Source organism: Petromyzon marinus, chromosome 8 (genome assembly GCF_048934315.1).
Source record: "Petromyzon marinus isolate PM22_M1 ecotype Great Lakes invasive population chromosome 8, UKy_Petmar_22M1.pri1.0, whole genome shotgun sequence".
Lineage (NCBI taxonomy): Eukaryota > Metazoa > Chordata > Hyperoartia > Petromyzontiformes > Petromyzontidae > Petromyzon > Petromyzon marinus.
The window spans coordinates 7,222,609-7,249,625 of NC_133674.1; the positions used below are offsets into that span (position 1 = coordinate 7,222,609).

General features: G+C 52.3%; 3 protein-coding genes across 12 annotated transcripts in view; 2 read left to right on the plus strand and 1 right to left on the minus strand.

The window, feature by feature from the left end:
- Positions 1-3,779, plus strand: part of P4HA1 (prolyl 4-hydroxylase subunit alpha 1) — a 42,449-nt gene extending 38,670 nt beyond the window's left edge. For all 6 annotated transcript variants that reach the window (XM_032949537.2, XM_076065575.1, XM_032949535.2 and 3 more), the window contains exon 15: positions 1,380-3,779. In XM_032949537.2, coding sequence (XP_032805428.1) covers positions 1,380-1,450 — 71 coding nt within the window. In that variant the 3' untranslated portion in view covers positions 1,451-3,779. The remainder of the gene's footprint in view (positions 1-1,379) is intronic.
- LOC116940177 (toll-like receptor 3) lies at positions 3,765-19,735 on the minus strand. Its single transcript, XM_032949540.2, has 7 exons — positions 19,645-19,735; positions 15,117-15,300; positions 13,991-14,330; positions 12,753-12,944; positions 9,839-11,364; positions 8,905-9,120; positions 3,765-7,375 (listed from the first exon to the last, which is right to left on the minus strand). Exons 2-7 carry the CDS (start codon positions 15,290-15,292, stop codon positions 7,159-7,161), a joined length of 2,667 nt encoding a protein of 888 aa, XP_032805431.2. The 5' UTR covers positions 15,293-15,300; positions 19,645-19,735; the 3' UTR covers positions 3,765-7,158.
- Positions 18,811-27,017, plus strand: part of LOC116940178 (3-((Z)-2-isocyanoethenyl)-1H-indole synthase-like) — a 45,227-nt gene continuing 37,020 nt past the window's right edge. For 2 of the 5 annotated variants that reach the window (XM_032949548.2, XM_032949551.2), the window contains exon 1: positions 23,564-23,789. The gene's annotated coding sequence lies outside the window, so the exon portion shown is untranslated. Of the gene's footprint in view, positions 19,023-19,761; positions 19,905-23,563; positions 23,810-27,017 lie in introns of those variants that run through there. The other 3 variants (XM_032949552.2, XM_032949550.2, XM_032949549.2) reach the window with 3 other exon arrangements.

A 27,017-nucleotide genomic window follows, 5' to 3' on the forward strand; every position in this document is an offset into this window, starting at 1 on the left:
TGGGGAACCTGAGACGGACTTCGATGCCGCCCCCAACCTTTGGCCAAGAACCGCCAACCGCTCTCGACTAAGAGATTCTCTTGCGGGCAGCGCCAGCTGCTGCTACTGCTGCCGCTGCTGCTGCTGCTGTTAAGACGGTGCATCAAGAAGGATCGGCGGCTAGCATTGCGCGACAGTCCGCTTGTGTCGCCGAGTGTTGTTATCAAAGTGCATCTTAAGCTATGGAGTGAACCTTTTTAAGTAATTCACAGGTAGATCCAGTTTTGACGTCTTCGCCCAATTTTTTTAATCCCAAAACCCAGCAAACTAAACTTAAGATGGCATCGCCCATTTCCCCGCAGTGGCTAACACTGAAACACGTGAACGTCACTGACCATTTTTGGTTATCACCTCCGATTAGCACGGTTGCTACGTACGGTGCGAAAGAAGTTCAACATACATACAGACACGTTCCACAGCTGTTTTGCTGCCACTTCGATTTCGGTGGGGTTGTTGCCAGCTGCAGAGATATGTAGCCAATCCATTTGCGACATTTGGCCGAACCCGACACTGCCGCTCGGGTAGAGTTTGTGTTGCGGTGCGGTGAACAACAGAACCCTTCAACTGCACACAACCCTGAAATGTACATACATACCGAGGCCTCTTGCACGGTCAGTGACAACCAAAATGGTCAGTGACAAACCACCTTTGGTCAGATCTACAAATGGTGAGTTAAAAATAACGGTAGCTGTATATATCCACACCCAACTGTGTATCCATGGCTCTGTATGCTGACACACTATATCTTATACAGGCAGTCCCCACTATTACGACACAATACGTTCCTGGATACCCCATCGTAAATCGGACCATGTTTACCCATAGACCGTAGAAACATCACTTGCCAGATATGTGTTTTTCCTTTCATCACCCATATTTAACATGGTTTAATTGGTAAAATTCCACAAAAACACTCGGGAATAACAAAAGCTCCACGCCAAGTCACATCGGAAAACCAGACTTACTCTTTTCTGCATCATAAATCAATCTACGATGGCATTATGTAAACGTTGTAAATGGGGACTGTCATAAACCAGACCGTCGTAAACCGCAGACCGCCTGTGCTAACATGCTAACATAGGCCTCGATACGTTGGCCTTACACGGTTTCATGCCTGGCTCCTGTGTCACTGTTGTACCATCCGTGGCACGTTTCACCAGGGTGGAATGTTCGACGACACACTACCATTGTGGCTACCGAAGCACGATGGCGATTTGTGAAATCATAGTTTTTGAATGTTAACGCGACTATCACACGATTTACGCGTGTGTGATTTATATCTGTGTATGTGCGTGCGCGTGTGCTTGTGAACCCCACCACCGGCCTGCTCGTCCCGACAGTATCCAACAAGTGGATTCACGAGAGAGGCCAGGAGTTCCGGAGAAAGTGCGGCATGACAGAGACGGCGTGACGAGCCAGAAGGCTTCTTCTTCTCTCCGCCTCTTCCGCCGCTGCTGCTGCTGTCCCTCTTGCTTCGCTTCCTTCACTGCCTCCTTTCACCCGCCGGTCCTTTTACCCGTCGCCGCGACGAGCCCGCAACGCACTCGAGAGGCCTCTGACGCGAGCGGGAGCCGCCCAGCGTCCCCGAACCCTCCCGCGTCACCCCGCCGCTGCGCCCACCCGCCAGAGAGAGGGCAACCGGTGGTCCACGGACGCACGAGGGGCCGCCTTTGAATTAAGATCGTAACTCGTGCCCAGACTCAAATAACGGTGAGGAACTCGACGGGGGTAAGTCAGGGGAGCGTGCAGGGCACCGTGGGGGGGTTTGCCTGTCCCAGGCCGAGCCGCTCTTTTAAGCTTCTCGCGACCGGCCACGCCCAAGCGCGACGAAAAGTCGCACAAGCTGAGCGATGTTCAGAGCGCCTGGCTCCATGGACTCGCTGTCCCTCTGTCTAGCCCCCCCTGCCTCTCGATCACCGAATACTCCCAGCACCCCTCCGACCGCTTTTTAAATGGTTGTTGATTTTGACAACTTTTGCCGACGCCAAAGATAACTCTTGACAACCCTGGCAAGGGTTTGAATCATTGATTTTCTCTGTTTAGAGAACAAAGCAATGAACAAAGTGATTGTATTGAACGTATGGGTTACAGGCTGCATGGCTTCATTAAATCAAGGTGATGTAAATGCATCACAAATACATCACAGATGAAAGTATTAATGCTCTCGCTAACCCAAGTGCACGTTTATATAGTTGTTTTTTTACATTAGCATGACAGTCTGTTGTTTTTTTTATTATGCTGCAAATTGATGTCTTTGTCAACAATTGTATTTCTAAATTCTGTGACCTCTGGCTGGGCTGGCATTTATTTTCCAAAATCGCTTGCTGGAGCTCTGCTGTACCAAAGCTGGGGCACTTGACGCTTGCCAGTTCATTTTTTTTGTGTTCGTGCAAATGCCTGGTGCTACTAACAGGATTATAAATATGCATTTGCCTCGTTCAGCAGCCTTAGTTTGTGTGTTTTTTTCCTGGTACAATTTTTGTTTTCACAGGAGCCACTTTCGATATCCGTTTGGAATACGTTTTGTGTTTAAACGCAAAGACGGGTGTGTTCCTCGTTGGCAAACGTTTTACAAAGGGAATTGATAGGAAACACGCGATGGTTACACGATTTAGTGACAGGGATGAAAATAGCATGCTGGAAGCTCAGCCATGACCTTTTGTGCCTTACTGTGGTGGTTTTGGCATGACCCAGCTACTCCTTGACTTGCAAACAATCATGCCCGACTTAAAAGTAACTCGAGCGTACACAGCTCAAGTTATTGAATAAATTACACTCCTAAACTGGGCAATTCTATACAATATAATTGAATTAATTTTAAACTGCATGTGAAAATTTGTATACGACCAGCAGTAAGAGAAACTCAAGTTGTGATTGGGTCTGTGCTTTAATACGCGCAAAACGGCTCGTCGTGATGAATCTGCCGCCCTACCGCTTGCCGTTTCTCTCTCGCGGGAAGCCAACGAATGAAGTTACTGTGGCGGTGATTTTTAACAGCGCTCTCAGCACCAAATACTGAAAAGTGTTCGAAAACCTTAAGTCACACGGAGCAATGGGGGAGCGGCGTGCATTTTGGGATTGGAGCAAACCAGCATTTGGCCAACCAAACGCTAACCAGCTCGACATGGTGGTGCGATATTAACTCCCTCGCCTAGTATAAAGGAGGCCATGGGTTCGATCCCGACCCTTGACGCCTGCTGTATATTTGGAGTTTGTGGTGTCTCTCTCCCCATGGTCGCGTGGATTTTTATCCAGGTCCTCCGCTTCCCTCCACATTTAGAAACGTGCGTTTAGAATATTTGGCTGCTATAAATCTCCACATAAGCCACTTCGTTGAGCTATCATTTGCCATGAGGTCACTTCTGAAAAAGAGATGGTTAAATAAATGATAGAACCCCTCCCACTTACCCTCAATCCTAACCCTATCTCTCTCACCCCCACCTCTTGACACTTTGGTAGGGCTCTCATCATTTGTTTATACTTCTCAGTTTGGGGTGCTCGGAGCGCCGCTCGCCAAAGCCACCGGTCGTAGAGTGTGGGCCCCACGCGGTGAATATGGTGGTGGGCATTTGCTGGTCGCTCGCTAAGATTCCACGTGGCCGACCGGCCCTGTTCTGTGCGTCGGGCTTGTATGTGGGGGGGGGGGGGGGTCGCTGTTCCGTAGCCCGGACGGACTTCGTGTGTTTTCATGTTCGATTTGTGGTCAATAAAGACAGCCCCTCGCGTTTTGGTAAAACGTTTATTTTCTCCGCGTTCTTGTTACTCGCTTATTAACAAACAATAAACCCGAAGTGCATAAGCGTACGAAAATGAAAACCCTCCGTGGGAAAGTGAAAATAAACATAAGACTGGAGAATGTTATTTGTTTATCAAGACCTACAAAGCCAACTGCAATATGCACAGACAAGCGCTGTGTGTGAAGCAGCCCACAAGCACTGCAGCCACGTGGGAGTCCAGGAATTATAGTAAACGGTCCACTGGATGTATGTTGAACTTCTTTCGCACCGTACGTAGCCAACCGTGCTAATCGGAGGTGCGGCGAAGGACACACGAAACATAAAAATCAGTTCTAAAGAAATGAATTTTCAATCTAGATTTAAAAGTGCACAGCTCCAGTGGCTTACTGATATTGAAAGAGCGCTCCAGACGGCTGCAGAACTGCATCAGAAAGCAGGTCTTTGTTCGATGACTAGCCAAAAGAGGCATTGCGAAGTTCACGTGCTGGTTTATGCTCCTTGAGATCAGCAAGGCATCGATGGATTATCAGTATGCGTTAGAGCTTCATTTTAGTTTTAGTTTCGTGGACCACTGTAACAGAAGTTCGGGACATTGCCCAAGACTGCGATGTGACTGACCATGACAATTTAAAGAAAACTTTTTTCTCTTACAAAACCTCTAAAATATTCCTTAATGATTATCACCAGTGCCGTTGTTAAAACTTGTTACCGAACCGTTGCTGCTGAAGCTGTACAAATTCAGATTAGGGATGAGACATGGGGGGGGGGCGGGGCATGACAGGGGCAGCCACTCCCATTGAAATTCCCTCGTGTAAATGGACTTCATAACAGCAACGTGGACAGCTGTGTGACCACATACGAAGCTGTACGAATGGGTCAAGCGAGATGAGTGGATCCAGGGTAAGGGTACATCGGGGTGGTAGAGGGGAGCATGCGGAGGGTATGCAATGTCCACCGCCCGGTGTCAAACTGTGGGGGGCGGGTGGGAGGGTTCCTCCTGGAAAAGTTTGCTAAGCGAGCCCCCTTCCTATCCCCCCGAGAGTCTCGACTGTAGCCGTTGACCTGAGGCAGCCGTGAGGCCTGTGGGGCCGAGTTCTTGGCCTCCTCCCAGGAGGTTCTCTAGCTCGGAGAACCCGGTTGGCGGGGTCAGCCAAGGGGAAGCGAGTGACATGGCCAAAGTGCCATAGGTTGGCATTGTGTAATCACGCAAGTAACAAGCCCCATCTCAGTTTCCTGCAGCAGCCTGTGGTTAGACAGTCATCCCAATAAGTACCCCGAGATTGCGTGAAGAGACTTGGTAACAATCGTGGCACCAGTCATCCCCGTTAGCATCCGCATACCAGCTCCGCAGTGAGAGGGGAAGCATCTGAGCCATGAAAACGCGGAACTTCGTCCCGCCGCTAAAATAATAAAAACACCAAACACTGGGAAAGCGAATCCGCTACCCAGTGGGCCAGTCTCGGTAATCTCAAGACGTCCGATTCTGAACCTGCGTTGCTCTGGTTAACCCTTTCCCGTTCCGAGACGTTTCCAAGTTGTAGGGTGGGTTTCCCGTTCTCCGCCAAATCTCGGAACGCGCAAGCGGCTTGCCGTTAATTTTAGAGATGCGTAGCATCGTTGCGTTTCAAAGATATTGTACTCACCAGAGAGAACTGGAGCAATACGGCCGCCACTCTATGATACCTGGCACAAAACTGTGCCACACGCCCTCCCGCATGGCCTTGTGGAAGCCTCGGTATCAAAAAAGTTGTTTAATTTTTTTCTTCCGATTACCGTTCCGATGATGTGCATGTACAGGCAGTTCCCTGGATTACGGAAGGGTTAGGCTCCTGAGAAATATCCGTAACCCGATTTTTCCGTACGCCGGAAAACTGAACAATTTTCCCCCAAAATCAAGAAAAAAATCCCAAAGCCGGAAATAATTGTGCCTCTCCTGCCATTTCGTCTCAGCACTGTCTCACGTTGTCATCCACTTTCTATCGCTAGCTGTATTGCTGTACATACGCTCTGAACTTCGTATGATTCCTTTCATTTCATTGATTATCTACCCTAAGACTACCCATTAAACTAATGGAACATATACTGTACCCAATTGTTGATTTTAATATTAACAGAAAGCAGTCACTTCCGAATGTTTACAGTGGATTCAGCTCGGCCTAGACTTCACATACACACACGTACACAAAGACAAAGGTGGAGTAGGCTCGTCTACACACACACAACAACAACAACCGCCATTCGCCACTAAGTGGCGGTGACGTCACCACGACGCTTGTGCCAGGCCATGTGCACCTTGAGGCCACGTGAAGTGTCGAACGCCCGCTGGCAGGAGGTCACGGGGCAGACCCAGGTGCCACGGGTCGACTGACTGAGATGGCTGCCTGATGCACCGCCTGTGCCCCCTACTGTGCGAACCTGCTGTGCTTTAGCCACCCGGCGCTCTGCTCGTTGTTGTGAGCGTCACTCCTCCGCCCTCCGTTGTTGTTGGAGGGCGACTACCTCCAACTGCCCAGTAGCGTCCTTCACGAGCCTCCTCCACAGAGGCCGATCTTGACACCGCTGGTACCAGTCATCGGCAAGTCCACTCAGCTCCACGTCCTCCCGTACCACATCACTCCATCTCTTCTCCAGCCCGTGCCGTGGCCGTTTAGCCCCCTCGATCCGGCCGAACAAAAGCTGTTTCGGCATGCGGTGGCTGGGCATGCGAGCTACATGACCCAGCCAACACAGCCTTGCCTGCCGGAGGAGCTCACCGATGGGACCTTGCCCAGATCTTTCAAGGATTTGTGAGCTCCTCACACAATCCAGCCTGGTTAAACCCAGGATGGATTGTAGGCAGGCCAGCCTAAATGTTTCCAACCGGCGAAGACACACACGCGCACACACACACATACACACACAAACACACGGATACACAGTACATACTGTACAGAAAACAAGCAATTACGTAATGCTACAAAAGGAAAAGAATTACGTGATGCTAAAAATCCATTTACCTTAATCCTCTTGAAGCTCGGGCTCGGTGAAGGCGGCGTTTTGGTACAGCGCGGTGAGGTTCATCCGCAAACTCACCGACTTTTGCACTATTTGAGCTCATGTAACTAACGCAAACATTTCCGCGTATTTTTTTTTTTTTAACACGATTCACGGGAGCATTTCCGTAAAGTCGGATTCCCCCGAAATCAGGTCTTTCGTAACCCCCCGGGGAGATTTAAAAAAAAAAAAACGAATGACATACGCGCACGTGCATCATCGGAACGGGGGGAAAAAAATGGGCAAAGCGAACCCATCCGAGGTCTCGACCGTCGTACCTTTGGGGCCAGCTTACCCGACGGCAAACAAGCCAGGGGGCCAGGGGCGGGGCGGGGGGGGTGGGTGGGCGTCAGGCGCTGCCGAGCGCGACGCGCAGCTGCTGCAGGAAGAGCGGCAGCCGCGTGGGATCCTGGGGCCAGCGGAGGACGCAGCGGCGCGGGAACATGGCGGCGCGCAGGCACAGCTTGTGGTGCAGCTCAAACTCGGGGATGTCCTCCAGCAGCGCCAGCACAACGTCGTCGCGGTTCTGCTCGATGGCGCGTTTCTGCGCCTGCGCGACCGCGAACCTGTCGGCGGCAGCGCGGGACGCACCACCGGCTGTCGGCCTAATCCGTGCGAGCGCCGCAAAGTTGTCATTTCTTTATCAATCGACTCGCGTGTCTGGGATTAAGTCGTCATTGTATCAAATGAAGTGCCGTTCCATCTAGGAATGTGGTCTTCGGAATAGATTAGCTCCTGCCAGAGGGATGTGGAATTTCAGTGAGTCAGGGAGGACAGCCAAAACAAATTCACTCATCAGTTTATATTCCAGCAGCTGATAAGCATGAAATGAAGATTTTTAATCGGTTTCCTACACGCAGATTTAGGTTCTGGCAGAGTCATGATGCTGGTCGTAAACACACCAGCGGAACGTCGCGATCAATGGCTAATGCTGCGGGTTTGCTCTCCAACACACAACCGGTGTGCAGAAGTAGCAACTCATTGGCACGTTCTGCTCACGTGACAAACCCTACTGATAGGCAGTGTCGAGTGCAGGTGGGTTTACGACACATTTATGCGATCTAACCCGAAAAACGTTATCATGAATATTATTTATTTACCCCTACAAAAGGAATAAGGGATTTCAACCACTCGCTCCATTAAGCAGAGAAGCACTAAATTTGAATCTGACCAACGAGAGCTGAACAAGCAGTGTAAAGTCCGTTGTGGTTTTGGCAGTGTGATGTTAACTCCCTCGCCTGGTATACAGGAGGTCGTGGGTTTCATCCCGACCCTGGGTGCCTGTGTATTTGGAGTTCGCGTGTCTCTCTCCCCGTGATCGCGTGGATTTTTCTCCGGGTCCTCTGGTTTTTCCCTCCACATTTAGAAACGTGCGTTTAGAGTATTTGGCTGCCATAAATTGCCACGTGATGATAAGCGACTTCGTTGGGATATCATTTGTTGCCGGGTCACTTCGGAAAAAGAGTTGTATAGCTCAGTGGGCCTTACCTGGTAAAATAAAAAAGTTAGATTTAGTTAAGACTCAAAAGTATGGTTCTAGCCAAAGGGCCTTGGATGAACCTAACATAGGGCCGGGGAACCTACAACCCGCAGCCCGGAATTTAATATTTGTCACTGCGAGCACCTCTTCAAAACACCGTTTCTATTTCCAACACACGCAGTCACTTCTTCTGTCACTGCAGTGGACAGCATCGACCCGACGCCTGTGTTAACAAGTGGGGAGCGGCAGTGTAGCGTTTAGCGCGCTGCACTACGAACCTGGCGACCCGAGTTCTATTCCCGCTCGTAGTCAACAACCAGTTGGCGATTATCCGAACTGTCCCTGGGCCTCCCCTAGGTCCACTCGGCCTCAAATGAGTACCTGGTGCCATGTGTAGACATCGGAACTAGGGAGACAAAAGCGGCCGGGCCGAGTGTTGGCCACCTACCCCCTTGTGTACTATGCCAGCCTTCATAGGTGCTCGCTAACAGCACTTTCCCCAACAGTCCGAGGCTAAGGTCCTATTGAAAGTCTTTATTCGGGCCTCAGTAAGGAGGAGGCTTTTAACCAGCTCTCCCCCCCACCTGTCGCGGGAACGGCCACGCGCGAACTCACTTGCGGTAGTAGGTGTCGCGGAAGAGCGCCCTCGTGACAACGACCAGCACCCGCCGGCTCTGGTGCATGCAGGTGCTGTACGCTTCGGCGCGCACCTCTCCGCCCAGCAGGTCGCGCTCCTCCAGCCAAAGCTTCATCCCGTCTTCTTCCAGCGGCTCCAGGTGTCTGCTCGTCCAGTGCTCGTCCTCGCTCGAGCAGATGACGAACACGTCGTAGCTGCGCCGCCACCGCAGAAAAACGATCAAGGACGTCGTTAGGGAGTGGTTAATGCGGGCGCGCGCGACCGATCATCGTGCTTGCAGGCGGCGGTGCACGCCTGGGAAGCCAGCGCTGTGCGGAGAAGTGAGTTTGGGGGCGGGGCTCACTTTGATTTTGTGCCACAAAACTGTCGGGGCAGCAAGCGGGCTCGTTGAGCCCATCCGTGCGGATTTGAGTGTGTTACTTCCACCAGTGCGGGGGGTCTTCTTTGTGTACTCTGGTATCCTCCCACATCCAAAAATTTAAAATGGATTGAAACATACCAAAGCAGGACATTCATTCCACTGAGCTGTGGGTGTTAGCCATAATTAAAATCTTTATTTATCCTGGAGAAATCCGATGAGCTATGAAGCTCTAGTCGACAGCAGTGTTGGACTGCTACCTATAGATGTTAGGGTGCGTATTTCCATCGACGGTTGGATTGATGTGACAATCAATGGGCTAAAAAGTAAAATAGCCCTAGCTTACCCAATACATAAAATACATGTACCGTCTGCAGCTTCGAGCCACTCAGCCATTTGCAGTACCGATAATCTAAGCCGAGACCAACCGCTTCTCTGTGACGCAGAGCGGTCCTGGCATCGGCCGAGCGGGCGCTCGGGGTCGCGCAAAGCAACAACCGACGTCATTGAAAACGGCCTCGACCAACGTCGCCCAGATCTAGCAGACACCGCACCTGTACTGCGCCCGTCTTGCGGCGCCCTCCTCCTGGCCCTCCTCTTCCCCGCCGCTGACGGACGGCAGCGACTCGTAGCCAAGCACGCGGTGCACTAGCACCGAGGCGAAGTACTCCAAGCGCCAGCCCTGAAAGTGGACGAACAGCGCCACGACGACGACGGACAGCAGCGCCGACTGGCTGACCACGTACATGACGAAGAACGGCGCGTGGTCCTTGCACGCCAAGGTGTCGAACGCCAGCACAGACGTGTTGAAGTAGCTGGGCGGCGTCCGGCAGACGTACTCCGTGTCGGCGCCCGGCACGTGGACGTGCCCGTGCCCCGGGGATCCGGTGGCGTTGCGCAGCCAGTTGGCGAACCAGCCAAGGCTGTCGCACGTGCAGTCGAACGGGTTTCGCGTGCCCAACCACAGGTCGTCGAGGTGCCCGAACACCTCCCCGAACACCTCCTCCTGCACGCCGGTGATGAGGTTCCTGCGCAGGTCGAGCGAGGCGAGGCTCGTCAGCGGGTTGAAGACCCCTGGCGGGAACTTGTCCATGTTGTTGGAGTTCATGTCGAGCGAGCGAAGGTTGGAGAGGCCGGCAAAGGCTGCCGCCGGAACCTCGTCGAAGCCGTTGAACAGCAGCTCCAGCGAGCGCAGCTGCCGCAGCCCGTCGAGATAGAGCACCGGAGGGTTGTTGTGCTTCCAAAGGCGGGCCAGGTTGTTGTGCCCAAGCTTGAGCGTCTGCAGCGCGGCGAGCCCGCGGAACGTGTCCCCGAGCACCTTGTTCATGTTGTTGTTGCTCAGGTCGAGGTAGGTGAGGTTGACGAGGCCGTAGAATGGCGACCGTTCCGAGTCGAGGCTGGTGAGACGCGTGCGCGACAGCCACAGCCGCCGCAGAGAGGGTGTGTTCGCGAACGAGCCCGACGTGAGCATCACGTACGTGTTGTACGACATGTATATGTCCAGCACGGCGCTCAGCCCGGCGAATTCGTTGCCCATTAACCTCTGGTTGAGCTTGTTCATCCCTAGGTCGAGCCTCTGCAGGAGTGGCGTGGACTGAAAGGCGCCTTTGGAAATTTTCGTAATCCCCGAGCGGGACAGATTCAGGTAGAGCAGGGGTGACTGGGACAGGGAAGACAGAGTATCTTTCCCGATTGCGCCGAGACTCCGTGAACTGTTGGCCATGTGCAGGTACTTGAGCGCGCTCAGGCCCCTGAACGTGTTGCCCGAAATTTTGAGCAGATTGTTGCCCTCCAAGACGAGCTCCTCGAGGTTTTGCAGCCCCGTGAAGGCGTCGTCGTCGATGGCGGTCAGGCCGTTGTGGGACAGGTCGAGCCTCGCAAGGAGAGGACACGAGGACAGGTATCGGAACGACTGCGACTTCACCGATCGCAGCTGCACGTTCCTAAGTGACAGCGCTTTGAGGGGCGCCCCCTGGAGCTGCTGGCACAGCGAGGTCAGCTTCGTGGCGGGTGAGCCCAGCGCCGTCGAGTCCAGCACCAGCAGGTCAAAGAGTACGTGTTTAAAACAGCCATCTGCAAACTGACAGAGATAAAGATCCCCCCCCCGTGTAGCCTTAACAGGGGCAAGTGCTGTTGGCGAGCACCAATGAAGGCTGGCACGGTACACGAGGGGATGGGTGGCCAGCACCACACCCGGTCGCCTTTGTCTCCCTAGTGGCGATGTTTACTACACACCACACCGGGTACTCAATTGAGGCTGAATCGACGAATGGGAGGCCCATTGCCACTCTCATTGGTCGTGAGCAGGAATCGAACTCGGGTAACCGAGTTCATAGCGCAGTCCACTCACCATTGCGCCACCTTTCCCCATCAAACTGAGCACACATACAGACACAAGTGCAATGCTCATTAACGATCAGCCTACTCAGTGTGCCCATGATCAAATCACCTGGGATGCACCCAATCTAGTAATATCTCAAAATGGAAGCAGTACTGAGCCTGGATAAGGCTTGGATGCATAGCGACCATTCATAAAACAGGTGTTAAAGGATGGAAAACTAAACTGTGGGCAGAAAAGGGCAGTGCAGAAAAATTCACTGGTGTACTATACTCCCTACCTCCACAAACCTGCACTGGCCAGGTTGGTGAGGTCAAATAACCCTCACGGTATGGCAAGGCCCTCTTCCAGCAGTGGATTGACAAAGATGGCTGTACATGTGCATACTCATTCTGAGGTATACTTGTTCACAAATAATATTCTGTTTGGTGTGCCTTATGTCAGTACTGTATCTACTTTTCAAATGTTTTACCGCATCTCGTATTAAGTTTGTAGTTTTGTGGAATGCACCTTTCCAGTATTAGTCCCCAACTGTCCACTCACTTTAGATTTAAGCAGCAGAATCGGTAAGTCAAGATCATGCTCGTGAATTTAGGGCCCATTAAATAATTCCTTACATCAAGGCCAATGTCTCTCTGCACCCGTCAGGTGCTGTTAGCTGTGGCACCAAACAGAAAACAGCAACATTGGCCTCCAGCAGTGTTCTTCATATATTTTCAGAGGCGGGCCACTTTCGCCGATAAGCCACCAGTGTGAGGGATGTCACACGTCTGAAAATATTTGGTTTGACAGCACGATAATGGGTGTGTTCACCTTTGTGTATTGTTGGGGGCCGCACTAAAGGCCACCAGGGGCCACCAGTGGCCCACGGACCTAGCAATGACGAACATGGGCCAACAGAAACCACTTGCATCAACGTGTCATCTTTCGGCCAGCCAAAGGCCCCTTCTTGTCAGTAACAGTTTTCACACAAGACAGCTCCAGTGGTCGTCCCACATGCAAACAAACCCTCGAGGTTGCTTGCACAGCTTTACAAGAAGCCTTTCAATTATTTTTCCCTCTGCAAAAACCACGACCACCGCCAACAGCCGATCCGACCCCACACCGCTGCATGCCTCCTCATCACTCACAGTTTGCAGGGGGTTACGGGACAGGTCAATCGCGTATAAGCTGACGTTCTGCACGAACACGAAGTCCTGGTCTCTGAGTGTGTGGATGACGTTGTTCGAGTAGTTCAGGTAACGGAGCTCGGGCAGCTGCTTGAAGGTCCCGATCTTGACCGTCGAAAGATGATTGTGAGTGATGTTCAGCACCGTCAAGTTCTGAAGAAAAACACACGATGAGGCATGTGCCCGTTCGGTTATATGGCGTTTTCCTCTCGCGTGCTGTTCAGTTTGTACAAAAAATGATGGCGTGAATGCTCTTGAAAGCCAGATATTTGAGATGGAATATTTTTTTTTTCCATGCTTCATTGGCGTTCAGACACAAAGAGAAGGAATTTTCCATTCTGGATTCCCTTCAAGAGCAATGGCACACATGCCATATAACCAGGGATGGTGGGGGGGGGAATCACAAGACTTTGCTTAATGTACTTCTACAAAACATTCTGTACTCCCACGTGAAGGCACATAATTTACTTTTGCACACGAGAGGTTTACTAGGCTGACCAAATGAAGTGAAAATCACTTTTTTTTCCCAATTGTGACCAGCCTGAGAGACCACTGCATGTAGCAAGCTGGATAAACTGTCAGACAAAAGACATGCAGTATTCAGACTCAAACGTGAACAGAGTCGTCAAAGTCCCTGATGCCTCGTTTTCCACAGCCACTGGGAATCGTGCTAGAACCGGGATGGAAGGGGGCCTGGCCAAAGAGCATGTTTCCCCATGGCAGTTGAGTCTGCATGAACCAACCATGATGGATCCTCCAAGATGAATCGCAGAGCCTATTCACCAAGTATTATATTTCTTGTTTAGCCGCGCCAACCCAAGAACAGTCATGACATCACAGGAACGACACATTGACTAGGCACACGTGCCATGATGTCACTCTGCTTAGCTCAACTTCCTGGTCGTGTTGGTGCAAAATATTCCCAACCAAAAATGTTCAAACACTATTCGAATTTCATTTAAAATATCCTAGCCTAAAGCCTGCTTACATTACACTTGGCAAAAAATAAAATCTGCTCTATTTGCAGACCGCTTCCTAAACGCCACCCGGCGTGGGGACTGGGGCAGTTTCTGGGCCTGTTACACGCTGTCCCTGGAGCTGGTAAAAACGAATTCAAAGTGATGGTGAACACGAGGCGTGAGCTACCACGTCCCTACCAATGACTTGGTCCAGGTTAAGCCTTTTCAAATATCGGTCACCGTCAACGTCGCGAAGATGTTTTCTTCGGCCGACGTCCGTTGAAGGGTGTTGAAGGACAGGTCGAGCTCGGTGAGCTCGGAGCAGCTCGCGAAAACCCCGCTGTGCAGCTTGCCCAGCTGGTTGTGCGGAATCGAGAGGACAGCGAGGTTGGGCAGCACGGCGCACGGGTTGTCGTTCGGCGATATCTGCGAGATGGAGTTGTAACCGGCCTCGAGGTAGCGGAGGGCAGGATAGCGAGCGAGAAGGTGCGACTGGAGCGAATGCAGCCTGTTGTGCTCCAGAAGCAGGGAGGTGAGATCGGTCGGGAGGTTGTCTGGAACGTGCGACAGCTGCCGGTGTCTGCAGGAAAAGCGAAAAACAAAGGTCGTGTAAGCGACAAGCGTGCACATGCTAATGTCACTCGTAATTGCTCCATGTTCTGACAGCATAAGTGCAACATTAACAGAAACAAATGCGAGCTGCTGAAAGGCATAATAGTGCAGGGACCTGGTCTAACATCCCACTCCAGTCTAACAGACTGTGAGATGCGTAAGTACATGACAGCATGGATGCAGTGATTTCTGAAAAATGTATCATAATAATGCCTTGTGGTCTACAAGTAGACTCCCCTTTATTTTGTATTATCTGATACCATGAGAGCCTGTGGGCTGATGTTAACTATTAGTTACATTTATTGAAGTTAAATACAGGGGAGTAAACTTGTATATCGCTTGCAGAAAAAGTCAATTTGGCCGAGGTTCTGCCGTGTGTGTCTGCTCTGGTGGACATTACGTGGTTGGGTAGGTAGGCCAGGCACAAAGACAAATATCACCTGCATAGCCTTGACAGACTGTTGGGGGAAGTGCTGTTAGCGAGCACCTATGAAGGTCAGCACAGCACACGAGGGGGTGCGTGGCTAGCACCACGCCCGACTGCATTTGCTTCCTTGGTGGCGATGTTTACACATCGTACCACCAGGTACTCATTTGAAGCTGAGTCGACTTAGGAGAGTCCCAGGAGCAGTTCAGATAATCGTCACCGGTGTTGGCCGTGAGCGGGAATCGAACTCGGGTGGCCGGGTTCGTGGCATGGCATGCTAACTGCTGCACCTCCGCCCCTCATGCAAGGTACAGAGCAGGGTGGCACCTGCAGTCCGCTGTGTGGTTGAAGACGTAGCAGCTATGTGGCGTGGTGGCCGGGAGGACATATGATGCCACCTGCACCAGCAGTGAAGGCTGTGGCACTAGCAGCAGCAGCAGCAGAGGTGTCCAAGTAATCTTGAAGATAGCCCGGCTGTAGGCTGGTCTCTCTGCAACAACCATCCTGCCTGCTGCAGTATGTAATGTGGGAACACAACAAACACAGTCGTTATCACAGTCAAGTGGCTCATATTACATTGTAATATGGCCACAGTCTTTTTTTTATCACCCGTCATATTGTAAATGTGCGAAACAAAGTCAAAGGTCCCCTGGTCAGCTGCATGTACTGTGTATGTTAGTCAGTACCTATTAAGCCCACCATGCACAAGAGGAAGCAATATAGCCAATGTCAGGCACACCTAGTGGCTTTAATATCCCGTGTTCTTGATGTTCACGACCACACCACTCCACCAGATACACTACTAAATTTAGACCAAGTCATCCCATAAGGATCATCATCAGTTGCCACTGCTGATGGCGGTGTGTTAAATTATCAGAGCCAACTGGTCACAAGACAGCCCTAATGTTTACACGTTTTCCTGGAGAAATGGACCAGTCATCCCGATTAAAATTATTGCACAATCCCTCTCCTGTTCAGCTACTTCCCCTGTAATATCAACCACTTCCTCAAACACAGTTACTTCTGCATGGCAAATAGGGAAATATGCCACATATGCTTTCCCTCGTTATGTTAATCACTGTACCCTCGATGGATATGTTGTAATTGAGATCATTTAGAGACCCAGCCCTGCGTAGCGTTGGGAGATCTCACAAGATATATGTATTTGAACTTATTTTGCACCGTACGAAGCCCACCGTAAAAATTGGATAGGCCACATTCAAGGTGATTTTTTAACAGGCATATACAATGTGCCATGTACTATCTTGACAAACGCTTACATTTTCTAGGAATTAAAACAAAACCACAATACTGTATTACTTGCATCACCCGTTTAACCGGCAACGCATTACAATAATAGCTTCACATATGTGGCCAGTACATGATATATTAATAGGCTGCAAAATATTCAGCGGTTGGTCTATAATAATTTACAGCCCCTTGTTTAACCACTGTAAATTATGGTGGTTTTCGGACCATTCTTCACCTCACATGGACAATGCGGGTTGTTGGTTAGTAGGATCGTTTCACCCGCTGCTGATGTTGGCCATGGCAGAGAATCGAACACAGCGAAGTACTCACCAACCCGCCACCGCTCCACTCCCAATTTGGTCTCCACACAACAATACTCTACAGGTCAAATCGTTTCAAGTGCCATGATCCGCACCTTGAGAACGTGGCTTCACGTAGTACCAAATGGATAGGCAGTTTGAATGAGTGGAAATTCCAGGAACATGACCTTTGCTTTAGGTTTCAGGGCCCAGATCGTTCAACAGCAATATTGTGTGACAATAACACGGTAAAGTTATTTACTTATCCAGGAAAGCTTCGCAGAGTCTCGTGAAACATTGTCATGAGGATCATGCTACATTGGGACGTTTGGCAAATTATACTTGTTATTTTTTTCTCCCAATATTATCTCCTCATACAAATGTCACATTGATGAAGTTGGCGCAAACATTACTTAGTTCTACATTCTATGGCCAAACAAAAAAGATGCATGCAGTGTATGCTAACAGCATTACAAACTGTATTGCACGTAAAAGACACACATGGCCCTGTTGGGACGCACAGACTGTCGGGGACAATTGACATTGGCGAGCACCTATTAAGGTCGGCATGGGGCACGACTAGACGTGGTGTGGGGCCAGAATCGGGCCAGAATCGGGCCAGAATCGGGCCAGAATCGGGCCAGAATCACGCCGGGCCGCCCCTTGCCAGTGCTGGCATTCACAGATCAAGGGCTGAGTCGACTGAGCGGGAGGCCTCGGGGCCACCACCAATTCGTGCGACCCATAGCCTGGGATCGAACTCGAGTGGCCAGGGTTTGTGGCACAATGCGCTAATCACTGGACATGTACACTAAGGCAACAGAGTGTTCATGGACATTAAGGCAACAGAGTGCACATGGACATTAAGGCAACAGAGTGTTAATGTACACTAAAGCAACAGCGTACACATGAACACTAAGGCAACAGTGTGCACATGGACACTAAAGCAACAGCGTCCACATGAACACTAAGGCAACAGTGTGCACATGGACACTAAGGCAACAGAGTGCACATGGACACTAAGGCAACAGAGTGTTCATGTACACTAAAGCAACAGCGTACACATGAACACTAAGGCAACAGTGTGCACATGGACACTAAGGCAACAGTGTGCACATGTACACTAAGGCAACAGAGTGCACATGGACACTAAGGCAACAGAGTGCACATGAACACTAAGGCAACAGAGTGCACATGGACACTAAGGCAACAGAGTGCACATGAACACCAAGGCAACAGTGTGCAAATGAACACTAAGACAAGAGTGCACATGTACACTAAGGCAACAGTGTGCACATGTACACTAAGACAACAGTGTGCACATGAACACTAAGGCAACAGTGTGCACATGAACACTAAGGCAACAGTGTGCACGTGAACACCAAGGCAAACGAGTGCACATGTACACTAAGACAACAGTGTGCACATGAACACTAAGGCAACAGTGTGCACATGAACACTAAGGCAACAGAGTGCACATGTACACTAAGGCAACAGTGTGCACATGTACACTAAGGCAACCGAGTGCACATGTACACTAGGGCAAGAGTGCACATTAACACTAAGGCAACAGAGTGCACATGTACACTAAGGCAAAAGAGTGCACAAGGCAACAAAGTGCACATGAACACTAAGGCAACAGTGTGCACATGAACACCAAGGCAACAGAGTGCACATGAACACTAAGACAACAGTGTGCACATGCACACTAAGGCAACAGTGTGCACATGAACACTAAGGCAACAGTGTGCACATGAACACTAAGGCAACAGTGTGCACATGCACACTAAGGCAACAGTGTTCACATGAACACTAAGGCAACAGTGTGCACATGTACACTAAGGCAACAGTGTGCACATTAACACTAAGGCAACAGAGTGCACATGTACACTAAGGCAAACAGTGTGCACATGTACACTAAGGCAACAGTGTGCACATGAACACCAAGGCAACAGAGTGCACATGAACACTAAGACAACAGTGTGCACATGAACACTAAGGCAACAGTGTGCACATGAAAACCAAGGCAACCGAGTGCACGTTATGCATCACAATAACTTAGCAATGCAACGACAACTTTTATTCCAATTAACGATGCACGCCAGCGCACAGCTGAGCGCGCCTGGGCCTACTCACCGCGTGAACCGCAGCAGTGTTAAAATAATTACCGACACTTTATTACAATTATTTACACACACACGCGCGCACAGAGAGATATGCTATGCAGTGTATTGCACACATATATACACTCTAGTGTGTGCTACGGAGCTTAGCGATTGCATACAGTGCGGTTGTTACTGTTAAGTGACGAGAGCCGAGCGGCTCCTCACCCGCCGCCGTTTCCAAGTTTGCGCAGTTACACAACACGGCGCAATGTGCAAGAGCGGCCTCTCAAATAGATTAACAACAACGTACGGTGACAACAACAACAACAATCGCCACTCCTTGGCGGTGACGTCACCACGACGACGCTTGTGCCAGGCTACGTGCACCTTGAGGCCACGTGAAGTGTCGAACGCCCGCCGGCAGGAGGAGGTCTCGGGGCAGACCCAGCAGGTGGCCACGGGTCGACTGACTGAGACGACTGAGACGAGTGTCTGATGCACCACCTGTGCCCCCTACTGTGCCAGGCTAGGTGCACCAGGAGCCTCCTCCTCTACAGAGGCCGACGTTGACACCGCTGGTGACAACACACACACACAGATCCCCCCCACTCACGTGTAGCCTGTAACAGACTGTAGGGGTAAGTGATGTTAGTGAGCACCTATGAAGGCCGGCACGGCACACGAGGGGGTGGGTGGCCAGCACCACGCCCGGCCGCCTTTGTCTCCCCCCCCCTGTAGCGATGTTTACTTGCTACACACAGCGCACCAGGTAGTAACTCGTTTAGAGAGAGGCTGGCAATCGTCAGTGGCCGTGAGGAGCGGGAATCGAGACCCGGGTAGCCGGGTTTGTAGCGCAGCGTGGCGCTAACCTCGACAAACTACAGACTTAGTCGTGGCGCTAACCTCGACAAACCACAGACTTAGTCGTGGCCCTAACCTCGACAAACTACAGACTTAGTCGTGGCGCTAACCTCGACAAACCACAGACTTAGTCGTGGCGCTAACCTCGACAAACCACAGACTTAGTCGTGGCGCTAACCTCGACAAACCACAGACTTAGTCGTGGCGCTAACCTCGACAAACCACAGACTTAGTCGTGGCGCTAACCTCGACAAACCACAGACTTAGTCGTGGCGCTAACCTCGACAAACTACAGACTTAGTCGTGGCTTAGTGTTGGTGGCGCGCCAGCGAGACTCACGCGTGCCGGTGTCACCGCGTCGCGCTCCTGTGGGCAATGAGGCGCGTGACGCGGCACACGAAGGTGGGGGGGTCAGCGTCACTCCCGGCCGTCTTTGTCTTCCCCCCCCCCCCCCAGTGGGCGATGTCTACACTAACACACCGCTACCAGGTACCCACTCGAAGCCGAGGCGACCCACGGGAGGCCCGGGGCCGGCTCGGGTACGAGTCCGCCGGTGTTGGGTGGCCGTGAGAGGGACTCGAACTCGGGTGACACCACAGGTTCGCCGCACTGCACCCGGGCCAGCAATCCCGACTGTGATTGCTCCAAGTATTGGATCGTTCGACGGATTATGTCTTCGGCTAATACACGTATCTCCCCAGTAAACATGCGCATACCCTGTCAAACCCCCCTATAAGTGCCAACCTTATCGCGGAGCAATTCAGACAACGTTCATCCCACAAAGTTCCCATCACAAGCGTTGATACACAAACAGACAACCAAAATGTGCCCGTATTGAAACGGTTGTACATACTGAAAACTCAATTCTCCCTGTACGAGCATCACCGTATGGGTTTACGGCTATGCATGCGAATGTTGGCATGCAATTCTTGGAACCTTTGGACCAACGTTGGCCGAACGTTCCATGTTTACTGGGTCTCTCTGCTCAGTGGAAAAAAATAGAAGCATATGCGGCAAGAAGAATCGCTAAAATACCAAACTAAACCGCACATAATTCGTGCAAAGTGCAGTACAGTGCTGAGCACACAAACTTGACCAAGGCAAACGAGATTGGCTCATGTGCTGTAGGTGTCGCCACGGTGGTGAGATGTCAACTACCTCGCCTGGTATACAGGAGGTCTTTGGTTCGATCCAGGCCCTGACGCCTCTTGTATATTTGGAGTTTGCGGTGTCTCTCTCCTCGTGGTCCCGTGGATGTTAGTTACTCCGGGTCATCCGGTTTTACCCTCCACATTTATAAACAACATCACGCGTTCAGAGTATTTGGCTGCTATAAATTTCCACATTCCAAGCCAACTTCGTTCACCTATCATTTGTGGCCAGGTGGCTTCTGAAAGAGAGCTGTATAGCTCAGTGGGAATTACCGTGGAGAATAAAAAATATTACTGTAGTTTAGTTTATTATTACAGCTGAGTAAATAAGGTCACTCAGAGCAGTGCCATTTTTGGAATGGTGTTGTTCCCTGTCAGCATCATCAGCCACGATTATTCCACTGCTGGATGAAGGCAATCCCCACGCCCTCAGCATGTTTATTACACAATTTCTACCATTGACTCTGGGTCAGCCAATTAGTGAGCTGAGCACTAGCCTTACACGATGCATTGTACAATATCATCATCATCAGGCATGATCTCCACCAGCTGTCACCATATTTCAGTCTTGAAATGCAACAATCCATCTGAATGTCATGTAAGGTAACAAACGAATCCTGGTGAAAGAACAACAGTTTTTAGGTACATTAGGTTCCTGGCCGACTGCAATAGTGAGGGTGCCATTAAAAAAAGTCATAGTTGGATAGCACATGAATGAAATATCAATGGATAGTAAGCATTAAAAATACAACTCAACCTTTACAAATGTTACGTGCTAACATGTTTCTGAATATCTGTAATTGTACAGTGGTCCAAATGTCTTGTGACCCCTCCCCCATCTCCCCTCCCCCCATTTAATCCTCTAAAACTTTAAATAAAATTTTAAGTAAAGTTTATTTAAAACGGAAATGAACATACAAAGGTAGGAAAATAAATGTTAGGGGTGAGTTAATTGGGAGTCACCAAACATCGGGACCACCCTGTACAGGCATACCCCATTTAGCGCTACCCCGTACAGCGCTGATTCGTTAAACATATCCAGTATATAAACATATTCTTGGTTCTTTCGGTAAAGTCACGTGGAAGGGAAACAATAAAATAATAAAAAATATAAAACAATAAAATTCTCACGACGTTTCGACTGCAACACAAGCAATCATCATCAGATGTGAAAACCACAGCAAGAAATTTTGAAAAAAGTGGCGGTCTTTTCTTAACGTTAGCACCACGGAGAGCGATTTGACAGTTTATTCAGATGGACGAGTCCATCTATGTTCGGAAAAGAGGAGGGGGGAGACAAAAATAATGGATGCGGTCTGAAAGCCACTGTAAGCGTGAACAATCAGCGTGAGTAGGTTAAACGTTTAGTTTTATAAGGGCACCACGGGGTGACCAGCCCTTCCCCATCCAGCCCCACCCCTCCCACCCCCCACCCAGCCCCTCCCCACCCAGCCCATCCCCACCCACCCAGCCCATCCCCACCCACCCAGCCCCTCCCCACCCAGCCCCTCCCTCCCCACCCAGCCCCTCCCCACCTTCCCCTCTCCACCCAGCCCCTCCCTCCCCACCCAGCCCCTCCCCACCCTCCCCACCCAGCCCCTCCCCACCCTCCCCTCCCCACCCACCCAGCCCCTCCCCACCCTCCCCTCCCCACCCAGCCCTCCCCACCTAGCCCCTCCCTCCACACCCAGCCCCTCCCTCCCCACCCAGCCCCTCCCTCCCCACCCTGCCCCTCCCTCCCCACCCTGCCCCTCCCTCCCCACCCAGCCCCTCCCTCCCCACCCAGCCCCTCCCCACCCTCCCCACCCAGCCCTCCCCACCTAGCCCCTCCCCACCCTGCCCCTCCCTCCCCACCCAGCCCCTCCCTCCCCACCCTCCCCTCTCCACCCAGGCCCACCCCTCCCCACCCAGCCCCTCCCTCCCCACCCAGCCCCTCCCCACCCTCCCCTCTCCACCCAGCCCCACCCCTCCACACAGCCGCTCCCCACCCTCCCCACCCAGCCCTCCCCACCTAGCCCCTCCCCACCCTGCCCCTCCCTCCCCACCCAGCCCCTCCCTCCCCACCCAGCCCCTCCCCACCTTCCCCTCTCCACCCAGCCCCTCCCTCCCCACCCAGCCCCTCCCCACCCAGCCCTCCCCACCCACCCAGCCCTCCCCACCCACCCAGCCCCTCCCCACCCTCCCCACCCAGCCCTCCCCACCTAGCCCCTCCCCACCCAGCCCCTCCCTCCCCACCCAGCCCCTCCCCACCCTCCCCTCTCCACCCAGCCCCTCCCTCCCCACCCAGCCCCTCCCCACCCTCCCCACCCAGCTCCTCCCCACCCTCCCCTCCCCACCCACCCAGCCCCTCCCCACCCTCCCCTCCCCACCCAGCCCTCCCCACCTAGCCCTCCCCACCCAGCCCCTCCCTCCCCACCCAGCCCCTCCCTCCCCACCCAGCCCCTCCCTCCCCACCCAGCCCCTCCCTCCCCACCCTGCCCCTCCCTCCCCACCCAGCCCCTCCCCACCCTCCCCTCCCCACCCAGCCATCCCCACCTAGCCCCTCCCCACCCTGCCCCTCCCTCCCCACCCTGCCCCTCCCTCCCCACCCAGCCCCTCCCCACCCTCCCCTCCCCACCCAGCCCTCCCCACCTAGCCCCTCCCCACCCCTCCCCACCCTCCCCACCCAGCCCTCCCCACCTAGCCCCTCCCCACCCTGCCCCTCCCTCCCCACCCAGCCCCTCCCTCCCCACCCTCCCCTCTCCACCCAGGTCCACCCCTCCCCACCCAGCCCCTCCCTCCCCACCCAGCCCCTCCCCACCCTCCCCTCTCCACCCAGCCCCACCCCTCCACACAGCCGCTCCCCACCCTCCCCACCCAGCCCTCCCCACCTAGCCCCTCCCCACCCTGCCCCTCCCTCCCCACCCAGCCCCTCCCTCCCCACCCAGCCCCTCCCCACCCTCCCCTCTCCACCCAGCCCCTCCCTCCCCACCCAGCCCCTCCCCACCCAGCCCCTCCCTCCCCACAAGCCCCTCCCCTCCCTCCCCACCCAGCCCCTCCCCACCCAGCCCCACCCCCACCCCTCCCAGCCCCACCCCCACCCCTCCCATTTTTTGGATGCACGACGGACGCACACAATAATCCCCTGTGGGCTGTTGGTGTAACCAGGAGGTTCCTCCCAGTAAAATACCTTTAACGTGACATCGTGGCCTTCCATAGCCCGCCCAGCAGAGGTCACCAGTGAGTCTTGTGCGCTCGAATATTCACGAATTACACAGCTGCCGCTGTCGGAGACATCGTCGTCTTCAGCACGTACCACCATCCATATTGGAGATTCAAGTTCAGCATTGACTGGTGTGGTTTCAACCCAGGCTGTGTGTGATCGCGTATCACGGCGATGGCTTTCTTATCTTACATTTATATATCGATCCCCTTCACCCAAGGCGCTAGCTGTATAATAGTACCCACTACTGTACTGCTGCTGTTGCAGTACAGTACTTGCTGCTGCGGCTCTGCAAGCTCTTGCTGATGCCCACTGCTGTTTATAGCTGCTGCTGGTGGTGTCTCTACTTGCTGCCCTCTCTCTCTGCTGGTGTCTCTGTGCTGGTGTCTCTGCTGGTGTCTCTGTGCTGCTGGTGTATCTGTGCTGCTGGTGTCTCTACTTGCTGCCCTCTCTCTGCTGGTGTCTCTGCTGGTGTCTCTGTGCTGCTGGTGTCTCTGTGCTGCCCTCTCTGCTGGTGTCTCTGTGCTGCTGGTGTCTCTACTTGCTGCCCTCTCTCTGCTGGTGTCTCTGCTGGTGTCTCTACTTGCTGCCCTCTCTCTGCTGGTGTCTCTACTTGCTGCCCTCTCTCTGCTGGTGTCTCTGCTGGTGTCTCTACTTGCTGCCCTCTCTCTCTCTGCTGGTGTCTCTGCTGGTGTCTCTGCTGGTGTCTCTGCTGCCCTCTCTCTGCTGGTGTCTCTGCTGGTGTCTCTACTTGCTGCCCTCCCTCTCTGCTGGTGTCTCTGCTGGTGTCTCTACTTGCTGCCTCTCTCTCTGCTGGTGTCTCTGCTGGTGTCTCTGTGCTGGTGTCTCTACTTGCTGCCCTCTCTCTCTGCTGGTGTCTCTGCTGGTGTCTCTGTGCTGGTGTCTCTGCTGGTGTCTCTGTGCTGGTGTCTCTGTGCTGGTGTCTCTGCTGGTGTCTCTACTTGCTGCCCTCTCTCTCTGCTGGTGTCTCTGCTGGTGTCTCTGTGCTGGTGTCTCTGCTGGTGTCTCTACTTGCTGCCCTCCCTCTCTGCTGCCCTCTCTGCTGGTGTCTCTACTTGCTGCCCTCTCTCTCTGCTGGTGTCTCTGCTGGTGTCTCTGCTGGTGTCTCTGCTGGTGTCTCTGCTGGTGTCTCTGCTGGTGTCTATGTGCTGGTGTCTCTGTGCTGGTGTCTCTGTGCTGCTGGTGTCTCTACTTGCTGCCCTCTGCTGGTGTCTCTGCTTGCGACACTGTCCGCTGCTGCTCCCATTGTCACTGTCAAGCGGGTGCAGCCACTGTACAGTGCACGACGCGCACTGTACAGTGTACACACAGCGTACAGTGCGCGCACTGTATGCGGTATGTCCACTGTACAGTTCACACACCGCAGTACAGTGCGTGAAACTGCTGTACGCGGTACAGTACATTGTGGCTGTGTGCACTGTACATCAGAATCGGGAATATGTATTTATAGTGGAGGAATGCGATGAGCTGTAAATCTTTACCAAATCCCCACCAAAGACGTCCAGTACCTGGTGAACGTCGTCTCTGCGCAGTGTTTAAGATGACACGTAGAGTATGTTTGTGTATACATAATCGCCGTCGGGCGCTGTGGTGAAGAAGTTTAATTTTGATTTAAAGCTTTCGTGACTGCAGTGATTCATATTCTTGGTTCTTTCGGTAAAGTCACGTTGAAGGGAAACCTGATGATGACTGTGTTGCAGTCGAAACGTCGTGAGAATTTTATTGTTTTATATATATTTTATTATTGTATTGTTTCCCTTCAACGTGACTTTACCGAAAGAACCAATAATATAAGTTTCCTTTTGCAACCTTGTGTCAGACTGGGCGAAGTATACAGCGGCTTCTATTCGCGATAACCCCGCATTCTGTGAGGCCCAGCGTCAATTGATCCTAATGATAAGGAATGCGGATAGGAGGAGCATTTGTTATTAATTGTTCCGTGTTCTGTTTGTTTTTAACAACGTTCTATTTGGCAGATGAGGTCTGCAGCTACGGCACAGTTTTAGTTTTAATGATTGTTACGTGGTGGGGAGCGGTGGTGCAGCGGTTAGCGCTACGCTGCGCTACGAACCTGGCCACCCGGGTTCGAATCCCGTTCACGGCCAACACCACAGTGACGATTATCTGAACTGGTCCTGGGCCTCCCCTAGGTCGACTCAGCCTCAAATGAGTACTCGGTGCGGTGTGTAGTAAACATCGCCACTGGGGAGACAAAGGCGGCCGGGTGTGGTGCTGGCCACCCACCCCCTCGTGTACTGTTCCGGCCTTCATAGGTGCTCGCTTACAGCACTTGCCCCCTACAGTCTCACAGGCTACACAGGGGAGTCTTTGTCGGCTCCTGTTGCTTGAGACCTCGTGAAGCTCCCTGCTTGCAGTGGCTGACGACATTGTCCACTTTCCTTGTTTCGTTGAGGCTCAGCAGTGCGACGCGTGGAAGTGTTCGCCCCCGGGGTGTGTGCGGGCGTTCGAGACTTGGCCATTTATCCTCGGGTGACCTCGCATCTCTCTTGGCCTCAAATTCCCTACGAGCCAGCCAACTACCCACCCACGCATCACGCCAGCCAGCCCAGCCTTGCCACCCACGCGAACACATTCGTACCCTTCCGTCCGTGCTTTCTCACTCTCTCTCTCTCTATTTCGCAAAGCCACCATACCAACATTTCAGACAATCTTCCAACAAACAAGCCATTTGCCCGTCCAGCCACGCGGCTAACATTTATATCAAACTTCTATTCAAAGAGGCAGACATTTATTCATTCAAACATTTACCCAACCAGCCCACAACCTGCTATCACTTGCCTTAAACAACCAGCCACTCCGTTTTTTTTTTGACAAACCTCATTACATTCACATTCTCAGCCAATTACTCAAGAAGCCATCTGCCCAATCAGACATCCTCCACCTTATCCAATTATCTTCCCATCTATTCAGGCACCCAGTCAACATTTATTGCCAAACATGCCCATATCCAACTCGCTAGCCAGGCATTTGCCCAACCATCCTCTCTTATCCACCCATCCAGCTGCCCCTAATATAACCCCCCAGTGCAAAAGGTCTGCACACTTGCCTGCCTTTTAAGTAACCTTCACAGCCTCATCTGTGAGCTCATACGCTCATGGCGAGAACCCCAGGTTAGTTGTCTCTAGGTGTCAGGGTTGAGGAACGTTTTGCAGGGACGAGGTGATGGCGGTATTAATTGGATAATCCATGTATAGACCGGATATCTGTAGCCAATTAAACACATTTCTGCAATTCTATTTTTAAGAAGACTTATCAATGCAGCTACATGGCTCAGGACAAATTAAAAGAGCTGCCTGGAATAATATATTGCAGATCGT

Excerpts from the sequence above, each read along its gene's own strand:
- LOC116940177 (XM_032949540.2), bottom strand. The coding sequence starts at position 15,292 with ATGGTTGTTGCAGAGAGACCAGCCTACAGCCGGGCTATCTTCAAGATT. Across the intron at positions 11,365-12,752 it reads CCCGTAACCCCCTGCAAACT|TTTGCAGATGGCTGTTTTAA; the intron begins GTGAGTGATGAG and ends TATCTCTGTCAG. Across the intron at positions 7,376-8,904 it reads CGCGACACCTACTACCGCAA|GTTCGCGGTCGCGCAGGCGC; the intron begins GTGAGTTCGCGC and ends TGCCGCCGACAG.